Source organism: Oxyura jamaicensis, chromosome 1, assembly GCF_011077185.1.
Source record: "Oxyura jamaicensis isolate SHBP4307 breed ruddy duck chromosome 1, BPBGC_Ojam_1.0, whole genome shotgun sequence".
Classification (NCBI taxonomy): Eukaryota; Metazoa; Chordata; class Aves; order Anseriformes; family Anatidae; genus Oxyura; species Oxyura jamaicensis.
In genome coordinates, this window is record NC_048893.1 from 142,252,614 (window position 1) to 142,269,618 (window position 17,005).

The 17,005-nt window shown below is 34.9% G+C and overlaps 1 protein-coding gene across 6 annotated transcripts in view; it reads right to left on the reverse strand.

Annotated features, from left to right (window-relative positions):
• The window catches only part of ATP11A (ATPase phospholipid transporting 11A), a 122,374-nt gene that overhangs the window by 16,529 nt on the left and 88,840 nt on the right, over nucleotides 1-17,005 (reverse strand). For all 6 annotated transcript variants that reach the window (XM_035317848.1, XM_035317829.1, XM_035317836.1 and 3 more), the window contains 13 exons: nucleotides 16,122-16,272; nucleotides 14,826-15,023; nucleotides 11,320-11,493; nucleotides 9,704-9,867; nucleotides 9,357-9,428; nucleotides 8,021-8,094; nucleotides 7,679-7,782; nucleotides 6,268-6,449; nucleotides 5,299-5,550; nucleotides 2,626-2,800; nucleotides 1,858-1,960; nucleotides 1,463-1,608; nucleotides 469-528 (listed from right to left, as the gene is read on the reverse strand). In XM_035317848.1, coding sequence (XP_035173739.1) covers nucleotides 469-528; nucleotides 1,463-1,608; nucleotides 1,858-1,960; nucleotides 2,626-2,800; nucleotides 5,299-5,550; nucleotides 6,268-6,449; nucleotides 7,679-7,782; nucleotides 8,021-8,094; nucleotides 9,357-9,428; nucleotides 9,704-9,867; nucleotides 11,320-11,493; nucleotides 14,826-15,023; nucleotides 16,122-16,272 — 1,855 coding nt within the window. The remainder of the gene's footprint in view (nucleotides 1-468; nucleotides 529-1,462; nucleotides 1,609-1,857; nucleotides 1,961-2,625; nucleotides 2,801-5,298; nucleotides 5,551-6,267; nucleotides 6,450-7,678; nucleotides 7,783-8,020; nucleotides 8,095-9,356; nucleotides 9,429-9,703; nucleotides 9,868-11,319; nucleotides 11,494-14,825; nucleotides 15,024-16,121; nucleotides 16,273-17,005) is intronic.

Genomic DNA, 17,005 nt, shown 5'->3' on the forward strand with positions numbered 1-17,005 from the left:
GTTCCTTTTCCCTATCTTTATGCATTTATTGTTTTCTTTTCAACTCACTGAATGATGCTAGTTGTCCCAAATTAGTAGTTCATATGTGTACACCCCAGAAAAGATGACTCTGTTCTTTTACATTCTGAATTATAAAAATGAACTGCTAGTTCAAATACTTATCTTTCAGGATTGCCTCTGTCTGTGACTGATAAGTTTAAACCTAATGGACCTTACATGTTCCACAGAGATTTCACTTTGACTTGCTGTTTTTGTTTTTCTGTTATTTTTTTACTTTGAAAATAACATTGCTTTTAGAATAATTAGAATTGCTTTTAGAATAATAGAAGTGATACTCTTCTTTTTAAAATGTGTAAACTAGCCTAGAAATTTTATCGGCTGAATAGGCATAGTGTCAAAGGCTCCATTTGTTTAAAAAATGACAGAGAAAATTTGGCAGTGAGGTAAAACAGAAACAAAAACACTAACCTGTTGTGAAAATCCACAGAAGAACTGATATAAAAACTGAGGAAAAATGAAGCAGACATTCTGAAAGATAAAGTGACACAGTTATCAAGTGAAATTTACGCACAAATGCATATGCTATATAACAGTATAGCTATGCATATTACAGTTTTATAACACTAGTAACAGTAAACACTGCAGAAAGAGTAGAAAGAACTGCATTCATTAAATATCAACACAATCTTACAACAATACTGGTAAAAAATACTTAAAATATTTTGAAAGAAAACTTACGAGACTACAGTTTCCAAATTCAAAGGCAATGAATTTGTTATGCAGGAACACAGTTCAGTTAAGGCAAGGCAAAACAAGATGCAATCCACAGTAGGACACAACTTGTGATAAGCAAGGATGTTTATATTCTGCTTAGCAGAGTTCCCAGCAAAGTAATTTTTAAGATGTTTCTAGCTGTGAGCCAAACTTCATCACCTCCTAACTATAGATTCAATCAAACACTGAGCTTGAATTATCCTCTGAAACTTCCTTTCTATAATCTTCCATTGCTTACTGAAAGAACTTTGACTGGATCCCAACATTTAGATGTAATAAAACTATTTTAAAAAGGAAAAGCACATTATAAACTTTCTCCATCCACACTAACCCAATGAATTTAGAAACTAACATAAATTAAGTTCTACTAAATTTTCAACTACTACTTGCAATTTGATTTAAAAGGCCACTGTAAAAAAACAAGAAGTTAATGAAGTCAATGTTGGAGTTTTTAAGAGAGAAAAGGCAAATTTCATTTTTAACCATAGCATTGATTGCAGAATGCACTTATATAAAAGATCCACTTCATGATCTGGTTAACAACAATAATCCCATTTCAACTCTGCATCTGGAAGTCAACAAAATCCCTTAATGGAATTACAGTGTTTTGGTACCACTGACTACATATAGTTAGATATTATCATGTGTATTTTTGAGATTCACATAATTATAAGAAGCATTCTCCTACCTTATAAAAGAAGTATTGCACAAGTTCGGATATTCTAACATAATAGAAATGCCCATGAACAAGCAACATTTTTTTCAAATGTTTAAATTTAGGTATTGCATAGTCACTGTTTCTTGCTGCCTGACGACCTTCTTTGCCAATGATTCCTTAAAAAAGGGAGAGGGGTGAAGCTGGTTAATAATGGAAGAGCTCTTTAAAAGACACAATTATTTGAAAACCTGTAAAATAATGCAATGACATTGATCTACTAGGAGATCACAACTCTACCTCATAAAATTCCTGAAGTAAATGCACTAAAAGTTGTCTACAAAATGCAGAATCTGATTGAGACTACCTAATTTAAAGAAGTGTTTTTGTTATTTCATTTCAATTAATACGCTAAAAAGCACACTTACCTATACCAACATGTGCTTCTAGAATCATACTGACATCATTTGCTCCATCACCAATTGCTAATGTGATAGGGTGCTCCTTTGATAACTTAATCAATTTTACAATCTGGAAAAGAACTAGTGTTAAAAACTCATCTATGATGGCTTGATTATTTCGTATGAGTGTACAATTAATTAAAAATGATAAACACAAAAACAGTATTGCTTACACATTAAGATCATAGGAGGCTCTTTATATTAAAATTTTTGCTACTAACAAAAAATAAATTTCATTTGATACAAACCAGTAAACAACAGTCAACAAGTACTTAAAAATTATGTAATGCACATGTTTTTCAATCTGGATTCTTCTTACATGGCTTCCAACATATATTAAAATAAAAGATTAAATATCACTCCATAATAATAAATAATCCAGGTTCTTCTACTATCAACAGATAGTTGACAATTCAAAGCTTGTTAGGTTTAAAAGGAAGCAATTAGTTCCATTCATTAAATATGCTCATTTATCAGCATGTACCAACCATAAAATTTGCACAATATGTACATAAGTCAAATTCAGGTGCACAGCTGGGTGCCATTTTAGCATACCATTATCTAAATTGCTTGCTAGTAGAAATTAGCCCTACTCATTTTGTTTGGTTTCTTTTTGCTTTTTCCATTTTAGAAGATACAAAAGTGAATGCTAACATTTTTAGGTATCGTAAGTCATACAGAATATTAAATTCCAATATTTACATGCATACGCTACTTCAGAAAAGAAATACAAACCTGTGCTTTTTGTAGAGGTGCCATTCGACAGCATAACACTGCACTGCAGTTTCTACAAATTTCAAGAAAGAGCTCTCTGTAGTTAGCTGAGCTCCCATCTTGTCTTGGTTTCATTATTAATGATAATGCTGCTCCATCAATAATTAAACCATAATCTTGCATATCAGTTGAAAGTCTGTTCAGGGATAAAATATAAACTAAGAGTCACTATAAAATTCTCAGTCATATTTTAATTTTGGCAAAAGGTCTTCTGTGAAAATTAGTTTATGAAAAAATAGTGAGTAGAGAATGCTGCATCATTAATACACTTCAAACATTCGTTGTATAGGATTTCTATTTTTGACATCTTAAAATTCTCGCTTATGTTGAATGCATTCACTGCTCTAACAGATTGAACACAGCAATCTTATAACTCACTGACTTGAACAGTGAGTTTGAGCGTATAACAAATGGTCTTGCATTTCGGCCTGAAAAGGCTCCAAGAACTGCTGTAAGGTAAACTGAGTTGTAGAACATTCCATAATATAGGGAAAAAACAAACAAACAAACAAAAAAGTTAAAAAGAAATCCTTTGGTACTCCACAATCTATTTTGATGAGGAAAATAACATTGTTTTTCAGGGGCCTAGATTTAAGGAGTTTAAACCATGCTTAAACCTAGCTTTAAAAGCAACACTTAAAAGAGACTTGTTGGCCTGTAGAGATAAGGCTACTGTCTGCATTTACAGTAGGTACACTTTGCATTTAGTACAATGACTAAGTCTCATAAAAGTATACCTGGGGAAGCTTTCAGATAGCTAATGTGGGCATTGCTACAAGTGTAGCCGTGGTTGCACAAAGCACAGTTTAGCACAATGCTGAACAACAGGGGGAGATGATCTACGCTGAGTGCCACACCGCAAGAGCAGTTTTCTGCAGCTTCCCAGCTAGTTATTTCACAGCTCCCTTCCATTTGCCTAAATCATTCAGTAGCCTCAGGCTCTAGCTCAGCAGTGAGTGAGGTATAAACCGAAAGTCAGGTTTATTTGTGTCCTAGTTTCAGTGTTCCAATGTAATACTACTGTGTGTGGGTTTTCCACAATCATAGTTTCACCATGACCAATGAAAACCACCACATTTATTAATGTTCTTTAACCTATTTTAAGCATCTCCATCTTTCCTACTAGACGCTATTTTTGACAAATAATGTAAAGTACTGCAAACTGTATTTTAAAATAGTTTACAGATACTTTTCAGCAATTTGTTACTATTGGCACAAACAGGACAACATCATCTACCAAAAATTTATCAGAGTGAAGTCTAAGCAATGTATTGATCAGTGGCCATATCATAGTGAAAGGTTTTCAGCTTGAATTTGAACATCCAGGCAAAATCTTGCTATTAATATCTTTGCATATTTTCCAGCTCTGCAGCCAAACACAAGAAATTCTGATGAGTCTTAATGTCTAACAAATTGGTATTGCACAAGGTAAAAAACATGTTTAAACATAAGCTGAAAGAACTGTGGAATGTAAGTGGAAAGTGAAACAGATGATACAGGGGCAATTAGTAAGTTATTTTTTAAATATGAAGTTTAAGAGATATATTTAACTGAATATGCAAATGTTCTTGATTAGACCAATGGGATTTAAGTATAAGGAGAGCTAAGACAGATGCTCCAGCCCTGAGTTTCAAGCCATAAGTTTTACAATCTCTCTGTTAAAGTATCACAAATACTTTTTGTATTCCTTGTTGTTACTTTACTATAAATTTATTGTAAATGCATACAAAATGTACATACTAGCTGATTCCACATTAAAAAGAAACACAAAGCAAATACACATCGTTACATCTGAAAGACCACCACCACCATCTTAAGATGATAAATATCTTTTTCAGTCTAATTCCTAGGTTTTTACAGGGTATAAAAAGAGGTTACCTAAAGGACTATGTAATATGTATCTGCTACTAAGCTTCAAGTAATTAGCCTAACTTACTACCTGTAGGAGGCATTCATATTATACCAGTGGTTTTGCTTTTTAATGTCATTTTTCTATCTTATTCCCTGTTATGTTTCAAGGAAATCATTTCTGCACACGATTCCTATCCTTCTTCTGACATTCAAAAACACATAAGTCAGTGTTTTCTGTATAATTTACCTTTCTATTTAGGGCACTTTAAGTATTTTTATGCACACCAGAAGAGGTGGTACTCTGCCTGTCACCTATCTGTAAATACATGATCATCTTCCCTAGAAATAGCACAGTAGAGAGACACAGCATAGCTCCCTTAGGACGTGGTCTTATCAAGAAAGTCGCATCATATGCTGACTCTGATTACAGAAATAAATCACGTCTGCTTCCCTTTTAGAAGTGTGAAACAGTATTTTACTTCACAATTGCTTTTGCCAAGAATCCGTATTGTTTCAGTGGAAAGATATAAAATTAAAATCAGCTGTGATTTTTCTTTAACATTTCAAGCAGTACCAGTAATGAGATGGAGAGACAGCCACAACTATAAAAATTTAAGCCTATATGGAGCAAACTTATACGTAATTGACATACAATCATTTACACTATGATAACAGAAACTGAAACACTATATTGGTGCTCTTAAGATATTCAATCAATCATTTAATTCTTTATGAAATGCACAGAAGTCCATTCCTAGCTTGAAAATTCAACTTTTTCCTTACCCTGACAAACTATCCCTGGTTAGGCTGCCACTGTGTCTTAGGACAGTTTTGCTTAGATCAAAAAGCACATCGTGTAAACTCTGCTCCTCAATTTTCTTTGTCGTTAACTCAAGTATTTGTGTATTTCTCCGGAAGAGTTTGCAAGCATAGCAAGTAGCTGCAGCAGTCTCCATTTTGTCTCCCGTCAGAACCCACACTTTAATCCCAGCTTTCTGGAGTGCTTCAATAGTGTCAGCAGCTTTTTCTTGTAGCCTGTGGAAGTCAATTGACAACAGACAATAGTTTGCTTGGAAATGAGAAATTCGGAGGTTCTTTTTGAAAGCTTTTCATAACCAAATAAAAAATTTCAATAGAAGTGATTAGATCTAAGAATTTTCCCCAAGGTGTGAATCTAAAAATGCTAAGGGGAGTAGTAGATTATAAATGATTTTATTTTGACACTTTCAAAGTGCTCAAAGTTTCACCTTTCACTTATATAGCCTAAAGGACAAGATGCTTTATTCCCCAGATAAGTACTTTACTTAAAATGTTTTTAGTGCTTTCAGCTAATAACATCAAATAATGATGTACTGAAGAGTTATTAAAGTCACCTCCCAGTTTTAATACACAGTTTTTGAATTTAAAACATGACATAGATCCTTCCTTTATTTCCTCAATACCCATTTCATAGTTATTTCTTCCAAAACATTTCCCTACAGTTTGCTCAATAAGGTATAATGCATATACATTGCTTGAACATACTGATTTTTGTACTTATTATTATTAAATTACTATTTTATAAAATTACTATGTGTTACTTTGGTAAACTAGAGATATGGAATTCATTCAAGTAAATGGACTTATCTCTAATCCAGAAAAACAGTTACAGGAGAGCCATTAACTACTTCCACTAGCAGACATTTCCTTGTTTATAAGCACTGAAGCAAGTGCCCTAAACATCCCTAAGCATAGGCTAAGAAATGTACTGACCGATCTTCAACAGCTGTAGCACCAAGTAAAATAAAATCTCTTTCTATCTTCTCATACGCTTCTGCCAATTTCTTTTCCCGGTCCTGGAGGGCCAACTTTGCATTTTGAAGCAGCTTCTGTGCATTGCTATATTCTTCAGCTGTGAGCTTTTTATATGCAACACACAGCGTTCGCAGTCCCTCCTAAAGAATGTAATCAAAAGAAACAATATTCATCCCATAAAACTCTTCTTAGATTTCTTGCTGTTTACACTGTAATATTTGAAAAATTTGAATGATTTTACTGTTGACATGAAGAGCCCCAATGCTCATTTTTATAGTAAAGTGAGTATAGTATAATATAGACTAGAAAACAGGGGTCAGCTTGTTTCTGTGCTGCCCTGGAAGCAGTTACAACCTGAGGGACAAACTTCAGTCCTCCAGAAGAGAAACAGATCAGCCACACAACGATACGTACAGGATTACCAGGGAAAAGAAGGTCATGCTAAAGCCTTCCTTCCCTATCTTTATAATTAGGCAGGATGAGTCAGAAGAAATAATAATGATATAAATAGTAGCTCTGTAGAGTCAGTCTGTTGATGCTGTATTGCAGCAGATACAGGGACAAGGACAGAGACAACACATCACAGTGAGTGTTCAAAGTGAAAATCCAACTATGTCAGTTCAATCAAGTGAAAACTAGAAATCAGTTGTGGGTGTTTCAGACTGGATCAAACTTTTGGATTTGGTGATGAATAAGAAAAGGAGTGCATAGACCACATAAGGGGAAAAAAAAGCTGCTATAACACAGAAAGAATGTTTTGCTATCTCAAATATATTGCCTCTCACAACACCATTTAACTGGTGTTTTAACTTCATAAACATTATTCCAGTAGGTCTTTGTATGGTTACTTAGTACAAATGCAAGGATAAGAATTCAGAAAGTTTCAGGACTCTTGCTATTGATAAGGACAGATGCCAGATGTCTGCCTGTATCTTCTCGCAGAAGTTTCTGTATGTAGAGTTAAGTCCTATAACCAATTATCTAGGATGAAGAAACAGCTGGATTTCTCTCTTGACAGACATTAGATCGATAGGATGCATGAACACTTCTTTCAGTTTCATTAGCCTCCTTCACTTCTAACTACCTGACAACTGTTTTGTGTAGTAAAACCTACAATGTAAATCAATGCATACCTAATGCATTCCTATTGTACCAGAACTGCTACTTGGAAGATGAGATGGAGGAAAAAATCAGGTAAGGGAGTAACACAAACTGCTACGCATACAGCCTGCTTGCACTTTGGTATAGAATAATTTCAGTGCCTTGGAAGACAAATCTGTTACAGTATCAATCAAGAGATCAGGACACTTAAAATCTTTGATATCACATTAACAACTCGGTAGAAGTTTAATACCCGCTAGAATCTTACCACTGCGTTGCGTTCAACTCTGGATCGTATTTGGTCAATTTTGCCTTCTTTAACTCTAGGAAATATGGAAGAATCTGCTCCCTTACAAAACAGAAATATATCACCTAGAAGAGACAGCACGGAATTCAAAACAGCCAGATATATTTGTATCCAAATTAAGAAACCTTTCAAATAGATTTCTTCCAACAGTTTTATAAGATTTGCACACATGCTGATACCCAATCCCATTTTTTAACGAAAGGCACACAGATCATGGTAAAAATGATTAAGTCTTTGGTAAATCTGAAATAAATTTAAGTGAAATAAGAACACATAACAGGACACAGCATGTGGTAGTCCTACCTGTTGAAGATTTAACAATTACACTCATTCTCCGTCTCACAGAATCAAAACTCAAAACCTCTAATAATTCAAACCTGAAAAAGAAACAGATTTTTTTTAAACAACTCTTTTTTCAGATACCTAAACTGGGTATTAAAGCTTCAAGCATATGGAATAAAATATGACTCCTAACATGAAAGGTTATATTGAATACCATAGTACGTGGAACTACTACAGAATGAAATAGCACATTACAAATAGCAAATGGAGAGGCAAGGGCTCAACTGCTAATTACTTGAAACAGAATCTGAATGTGTGATGTTCTGTGATGTTCTTCAATATCTAGTTCCTGAAAACAATCAATATAATTTATTTTAGCAGAAGACTAGAAACCTTGTAGAAGAGCACTATACTGCCTAAAGAGTAACTAAATCCCTTCCTGTAATACCTAGGCATAGCTGTAGGACTTGAAATACAGAGATGCTTACACAAAAGTCTTTATTTAATAATCTTGAAATTCTAATTCTGACTATTCCTAAATGTGCCAATGTCATTTCATGACTCCTCCTCAAGTGTCAACTGATGAGTTAATCAGATGAAAAAAAAAAAACTTATTCTTGCCACTATTATAATTGTCATTGTTTTTATGATTTGACTTGATCCCATGTTCCTTTGTTTTCTAGGAAGAAAAATGAACAGAAACTCCTGCTGTGCTGTTTTTATATCGTTCATCAGTTTATATACATTAATCATTCACTCTCTATCTTCTATCTTCTTTTCCCCCCTTTTTCCAGCACAAACATAAATATCAATCTTTTCAGGATTCATTTCTATAGATATTTTGCTTATAAAATAGATTTGATGGTTAATTAGCTCATTCAGTTCCAAGTCCTTACAATGACCTTACAACCAGTGCAAGATCACCATGTTTATTTCACTAAAAGCAACAGAAGATTCTAGCAAAGAGCTAGAGCAGGACTATGCTTACAAACTGTGATACATTTTGGGCTCACGCAATTTTATTAAAAAATTACTATTTACCATATAACAAAGGAAAAATATCCATAGTCCCTAAAGCTGTTGATCTATAACATTAGGTCAAAAACCACCATGTCCCACTTTTCTTGTTATTTTAATTTTTCTTATTTCATATACTGTCAAACTAAAAGACTTACAGTTATAAAACTACAGTGTATGTTTAAAATTATAAGCATTAGATCATTTATTTTTATAGTAAAATGCACAATTTGTGACTTTTTGAATTTAAAAGTTAACACATAGGAAAAGAATGATTTATTAAACATATCAATAAAACTTTCTTTCCTCAGTCTCATTTTGTTGTATTTTAAGCACTCACTTTTCTCTGTTATTTTCCCGATTTAAGATCTCCATGTAATTGTCCTTCAGGCTTAGATAGGTGTAACCAAGTCTGTAAAATGAAACATGTATCAAGAGAATGAACACAATAAAAATATAATTACCCATTTTACTACGTTAGACAGATTTAAAGCTGAGTTTATCTTCAGAAAATAAACACGTGTTTTTATTTGATCTATGAATATAATCATGACTGCATATTGAGAAAATCATCAGCTGTAGATGATTTGGTGTTTGCTATTAGGATTTTTTTTTCAGAAAACAACTTTGAACTTCAGTGATTAGATCTCCAGATTTAAAAAGTACTATACTTAATTACATACATACCTCTGTATTCCCTCAACTAAAGCAACTTCATCAGGTGATGATGATATATATATACGAGATCTTCTTGAGAGATGGTTTTTCTTCAATCCATCTACATTATCATCATCTTTTACTTGAACAGTGTGGCAAAGACAAAGAGCTCGGAAAAATAGCTCCTCTCTCTCCTAATAAATAAAAGAAATGATTGTTATTATTTGTAATCACTTTCAAGTATTCCTTAAAAACCTTTTTTCTTTTGGAGGCTAGCAATGTCAGTGATTATTACTGTTTATTATCATGTACAGGCAGTATCACAGGTCATCTGCCCTTTAAGGGGAGCCAAGTCTGTCCCTGTGGTATACCACCACTGGTTAATAGCTGCTAGTACTACTAACACTGCCAAGCAAGTCAAGCTGCTGATGGCTTCAAAAAAAACAACAATGTGCATCTCTTGCCTCCTTTGAGTTTCTACATGTGGCTAAAGTTTTTGTTTTGTTTGTTTGTTTGTTTTTTAATTTATTTGTTTAAACTTTGACAACCTATATTAAACACTAGTCAAGGTACAATTTTAGGAGTCCTGAATCCAGACAGAGGGACACAGCCTCTGCAGCACAGGTGTTAATAGGGTTTAGAGATTTCAATTTCTTGTGCAGCTTGAACACCTCTCAGATCTATATAAAATAAAAGGAGTGTAGACATTCTGGCAGCTGGAGCCAACAATTTCCATAATGTTTCAGATGGTTTGGCAATAGCACCTTAGCCATTTCTTGTTTCTGGTTTGAGAGTCGCACTGCAAACAGATCTCTATTTCGTGAATAAATGGCTGTGTTCTAACTGTATCTTTGTTTCAGAATCTTAATCTTCTGTGCTTTTCAATACAAACTGTGTCTGTGCCATTTTAATTTGAAGCCAAAAACACAGCTACCTCAGGACTGTGTTCAGATGGGTAAAAACCATAAAGCTGTTGAATTTTAAGAGGCCTTATTCTGCCACAGTGAAGGTTATGGAGTAAGTATGATCTGAGACTGTTGATATATTTTAAAATATATTGTCCATTGGCTATGGTTATAATATGCTCATCTGCTGACATGTGAATTCTCCTTAACCTTCAATTAATTTAATTTGTTTTACATTGCAAAAAAAGCCAAAGTATGTACATGCTGTGTGTAATACATTTCAGATGTGGCTATATTAATTCACTTTTAAAAGTAAATGAGTTTGATTATAAACCATTCTATTACCACATATGCACTCAGTGATGACTGAGGAAATGTTCGCACTGAACATTCATTTTTCCCCTTTACGAGTTTCCTGCCTTGATTTCCCTATCGAAGCCAATGTAAAATGGAAATCAGCTATTATGTATCTTTATCCATTAACCAGAGGAAGTTCTGTACTTCTTGGTTTTAATTAATTCAGTTTTATAGCTTCAGTAAGTTGGAAAACTTCCTGTTAAGCATCTAAATCTTACTCTGAACTATGAAAGGAAAGTGTTCATGCTGTCATACATTCCCTGCAGGTATATGCTTTGGTTACTAAAGTTCAAGAATTCTGTATTTCTACAGTTCCCTTCATCAGCATAATCCAATTTTCATGTTTCACTGTAAAAAACAAGGACCTAGAAGGAGTCACCATACCTTTCCAATTCCTCCTGGAGAAGAATCTATCATATCAATGCCTGTACAATCATGGAGAATTTGGCCATTGCAGATAACATGCGGTATATAAACATGCCCCTCAATGCAACATTCTACAAATTCCATGTTGTTCTCCGTTAATGTTCCTGTTTTATCTGTGAAGACATACTCTATCTGCAAATGAACACGAATTAAAAACAGTAGGAATATGAACAGAGATCTTTCAAGATATCTTAAGAAATGAAATTATTACTGGGCTACACCTTCCTTTAAAGATCTTTATGCAAGCTATTTCAGAAAAGACAAAAATTTCTTTTGGAAGTCATCTTCCATGGAAATGGGGGCACTAAAATATTTTATCATATAAGAGTACCAGTAAAGCTCTCCTACCAGACAACACTTTAAATAATGTTTAACATAATTTCACTCTTCTCTCAAGCTCCTTTTCGGTTTTTCATGTCTTGCTTGCTGCAAAACAGATACTTATGGAAACAAAATGAATAAAAATTTTGTTTGGCAGGGATGATTACTTAATGTACATGCCTGGATTTGCATCAGTTCCTTTCAGAACAGTTTTCAGGCTACTGTCAGTTTCCCACTACAATTACTCTAGTGTAAATGAATACAGAGTAATTATCATAGAATCATAGAATATCCCGAGTTGGAAGGGACCCACAAGGATCATCAAGTCCAACTCCTCGCACCACAAAGGTCTACCCAAAAGTTTAGACCATGTGACTAAGTGCACAGTCAAATCTCTTCTTAAATTCAGACAGGCTCGGTGAAGTGACTACTTCACTGGGGAGCCTGTTCCACTGTGCAACCACCCTCTTCGGTGTAGAACCTCCTCCTGATGTCTAGCCTAAACTTCCCCTACCTCAGCTTAACCCTGTTCCCACGGGTCCTATCACTGGTGTTTATGGAGAATAGGTCACCCGCCTCTCCACTCCCCCTTGTGAGGAAGTTGCAGACCATGATGAGGTTTCCCCTCAGCCTCCTCTTCTCCAGGCTGAACAAGTCTAGTGACCTCAGCCACTCCTCATGTGTTTTCCTCTCCAGGCCCTTCACCATCTTTGTCGCCCCCCACTGGACACTCTCCAACAGTTGAATGTCCTTTTTGTACTGTGGTGCCTAGAACTGCACACAGTACTTGAGGTGAGGCCGCACCAGCACAGAGTAGAGCAGGAAATATATAACTATATATAACTATATATATAGCTATATATATGTGCTATATGTGCATTGTTACTGTATTGAAAGTCTCTTCTTTCTGTCTCAATATTGAATTTTGATTCCTTTTATCTTTTACAATGAGCCACAGCATTAAAGGCAAACAACAGCAAAAACAAAATGGAAAAGTGACCTCACCAGAGCTGTACAAAGGGGAAGGATCCACCTTCCTCCACCTGCTGGCAACACTCCTAATGTAGACCGGGGGCCTTTGCCACAAGGGCACACTGCTGGCTTATGTTCAACTTGGTGTCCCCCAGGATCCCCAGGGCCTTTTCTGCAAAGAAGCTTTCCCCTGGGTGGGTTCTGCTGTGCCCCATTACCTGGATCACTAACGAAGATGTTAAGCAGGACAGGACCCAGTACTGACCACTGCAGCCCTGCACTAGTTACTGGCCTCCAGCTAAGACTTCATGCCACTAATCACCACCCTCTGGGCCTTGCTGTTCAGCCCATTTTCAATCCATATCGCTGTCTGCTCATCCAGGCTGCACATCAACAACTTGTCTGTGAAGATTTTATGGGAGACAGTGTTGACAGTGTCTGCCCATAATAATGAAAGGCTTGCACCACCTTTCATCCAAATAAATATAAATGTTCTCTAAAAGCTTAATAACAAGTTCAGCAGTACAAAAATAAAGTAATACATCCTCTTCTGTATTTTAAATATTCTAAAATATTTTAAAAGGAGAATGCCAGTCAATCATTTGACTGGACGAAACTGGTGTCTGGATATTTGGAGTTAGCCAAAACATTTTGTCTAGCCAGACCAAAAAAGGTGTCTTTTCATCTCCTTTTACTTTAAGGAATTTAGATGCTTTTATAATCTCCCTCTATATTCAATGAAGAGAAATCATTACCTTCATGAAGTGTTTATCCTTTACTACACAGACTATACAGTTAACCATGACAGACAGATCTAATTATCTAGTGTAGCTACTTACAACAACTATATAGGTATCTATAATATAGATGCCTTTTTGTACCTAAATTGCAGGCACCTCTGCCAGGTTAAGAGGGGTCCGTGTGATGGTGCACCCGTTCAGGGAATGTGGAAAATTCCCAAACAGCTTAGATTATTGTCCTGGTTTCAGTTAGGACAGAGTTAATTTTCCTCCTAGTAGCTGGTAGGGTGCTGTGTTTTGGATTAGGATGAGAAGAGTGCTGATAACATGCTGATGTTTTAATTGCTGCAGAGCAGTGCTTACACCAAGCCAAGGACTTTTCAGCTCCTCGCTCTGTCCTGCCAGCGGGCAGGCTGGGGGTGCAGCAAGAGCTGGGAGGGGACAGAGCCATGACAGCTGACCCAAACTGGCCAAAGGGGTATTCCATACCATCTGACAGCATGCTGAACAATATACAGGGGGGGCTAGCCAGGGTGGGGGGGTTGGCTGCTTGGTGATAGGCTGGGCATTGGTCAGCGGGTGGTGAGCAATTGCATTGTGCATCACTTGTTTCATACACATTATTATTAGTAGTACTATTATTATAATTATTGTTGTTATTATTATTTTCCTGTCTTAATAAACTGTCTTTATCTCAACTCACAGGCTTCACTTACCATTTCTCTCCCCCATCCCAGAGAGGGAGGGGGGAGGGTGAGCGAACGGCTGTGTGGTGTCTAGCTGCCGGCTAGGTTAAACCACAACAATTACACACCTAACTTAAGTTTGGTGAGATGATTCAGCCTAAGGTCTCAGAATCTGCAATCGATTCAGACAATAAATAAATTTGCTCCTGTTTAAATATACAATAATAACATTATTTGCCAAAGATCTAGTAAGAGAGCATTTATGTAGGAAAAATTAATAGAGAACTAATTTTCTAGATTAGCTACAATATATAAAATATGTTATAAAATCCTAAAATGAATTTCAACAATGGAAACACCAATTAATGAGTAATGTAGTACTTCTAACTGATGGAAAGGACTAAAGTTGCTTTAAGCAAAGTGTATCTGGGAAGTACTCATTAAAATCAAATTTAGATGTTGCCTATGTTTCAACACTTAGCACATCAGGTCACAGATGTTTTCAGAAGTTCTAAGTTTTAATTTGCCTTCAACCAACCTAGCTGAGAAATCAGAATTTTTGATTCTGAAAATCAGAAGATATCAAATTTGATTTTTAAATTAATCATCACTAAAAAAAATTAATTTTAAATCTGCAAAAAATATATAGTTGCAATGAATTTTTAAATAAAAAAATACTATATATCAGGAAAGTTTATTTTTATGGTAGAAATAGTTGGAAAATGTATCATTTGATGAAATTTACCTGTCCTAACTCTTCATTGAGGTCAGAAGTATTCACCAGTGGTCCTTCACCTGTGTCTTCATCAAACATCTCCTCATCCCATGTAAGGAAATAAGAACCAAGAAATTTTTGCATTTCTACAGTGACATACATGGATACGGGAATAATGTAGTTGAAAAGAACCATGAACGCAAGGAAGTCTGTAAATGCTTGAAGGAACTGCCAAAGAAACAAGACAAAAATACTAGTTTTTCACGTACCATCAAAAAGTGGAAGGTGACTACTTAGATTTGAAAATTATTTTTTCTAATAGCTTTCAAACAGTAAGCAACACCATTCACGTCTCACAGTTCAGCACAGAATGTAAACTTTCATGACTTATATCACACCTATTTGGGCACAAAGAAATAGCTTTTTAACTCTGTAATTTTCTTTATAAACATACAGGTAGAGAACACAGTTACACATTATTGCTACAAAGTTCTAGAGCAACTAATGAGAGTGACTACATATAAATGGTGAACAACTCTATGTGAACAAGGAAAACAATATGCATTTGCATATTCACAAATTACCAGAAGAATACCATAAAATTACAATAAGTCATTCAAGCAGTACTAGATTACATAACCTTCAGGCAGTATCATCATCATTTAGTGTAAGGAAGGAAATTTTTCTCCACTTTGGGAATATTTAGTGAAATAATGTTATGCTTTCTGTAATACAGGGCTCAGTTCATTTCTTGGTATTCTTGCTTGACTATATCCTTGTTCTCATAAGGATGCTGGACACTGGCAACTGTGCTGGTCTCTCGTGCTCATAACAGTTACAGGACTATACCAAAACTGAGAGGTATTAGGACAGAGATTCCTACAGTAGATTCTTTTGATCAAATGTCTGTTATATAATTTCCACTAGTTGGGTGATTCTTTTCAGTCCTATGTTTCTTTGCAAGAGCTGAGTACTTTACTTATTGGTGTAACTCACAATAGAAGGCATCTCCAAAACCAAATAAACAAACCAAAAAAAAACAAAAGAAAGCAAAACAAAACAAGACAAAAAAAAAAAACACATATTTGCATGGTAGTTTTTATACTAAAACAAAGACCTTGAAATTCTTAATCAGTCTTCAGTTAAATTCACATATGCAACTTATGTGCAAAAATTCATATATAGGCTTTCCAGACATATACCATCACCACTGCTGGAAAAAGTAACAATTCATGAGAGTAAACAAGCAGGCTATATATACTTTTCAGTAGGATTCTTATAAATGTGGGGTTTAGTGAAACTTTTTTTGGTATTTTATTTCCATACCTCATTCCTTTTCCTTTCTGGCTCTGTTTTCCAATTATACCATGGCTCATCACGGGAGTCTTCAAGCTCCCAGACATACTTCAGGACAGTATTTATGAGTGCTTTACTGATGAGAATACAGAGGTATACAATAAGGAATACATTCATTGATCTAAAATAAAATAAAGTAAAAATTAAAATGACAATTCCATTAGTATACAAACTACAGAGTTTTTAAAAATATATACTTGTTCTTCAGCCTAACATTTGCTGCAAATCTAACAATGGTATGATGTTAATAACTTCTCTACAGTGTTTTCCCAATGGAGAAAATCATTATCAAGGACCATTTTCTATTTAAAATGTTAACTGCTATAATTATGTAAGAATACTTGCAAAAGTACTTTTATAGAAATAAAATCCCTCTAGAACGTTGTGCAATGTAGCTGCAATGGTTCAACTGTTACCATTTCTAGACAGTAATAGACAGATACAAAAAAGAAAGAGCAAGAACACTTCATTTAAAACTATGTTAATATTAATGGTGGGCATGAACTAAAAGCTGTTGGTTATATACCAGTAACAATAGAAACAGACATATAATTACTAAGTCACTATGTAAGAGAAAGGTTGTTAGGTGGTCAGTACATACTGCCTAAGTCAATGACATCCTTTTTATTTTCTACAAAGTTGGACACCTTACTCAGATGTGATGACTTCAAATAGTAGAGCAGGACTAGAATCTAATCCTCTCTACTTATTAAAGCAAAAAAAAAGAAACGGATGAGGGAATTTATGATTTTAGATAAAACAATCAAAACTTGCCAAAGACAGCCTTTGTGTTATTGCAGTTGGTCTAAACTGAGTTATTTCTACTGAATTCAATTTAATTGTAATGTAAAGTA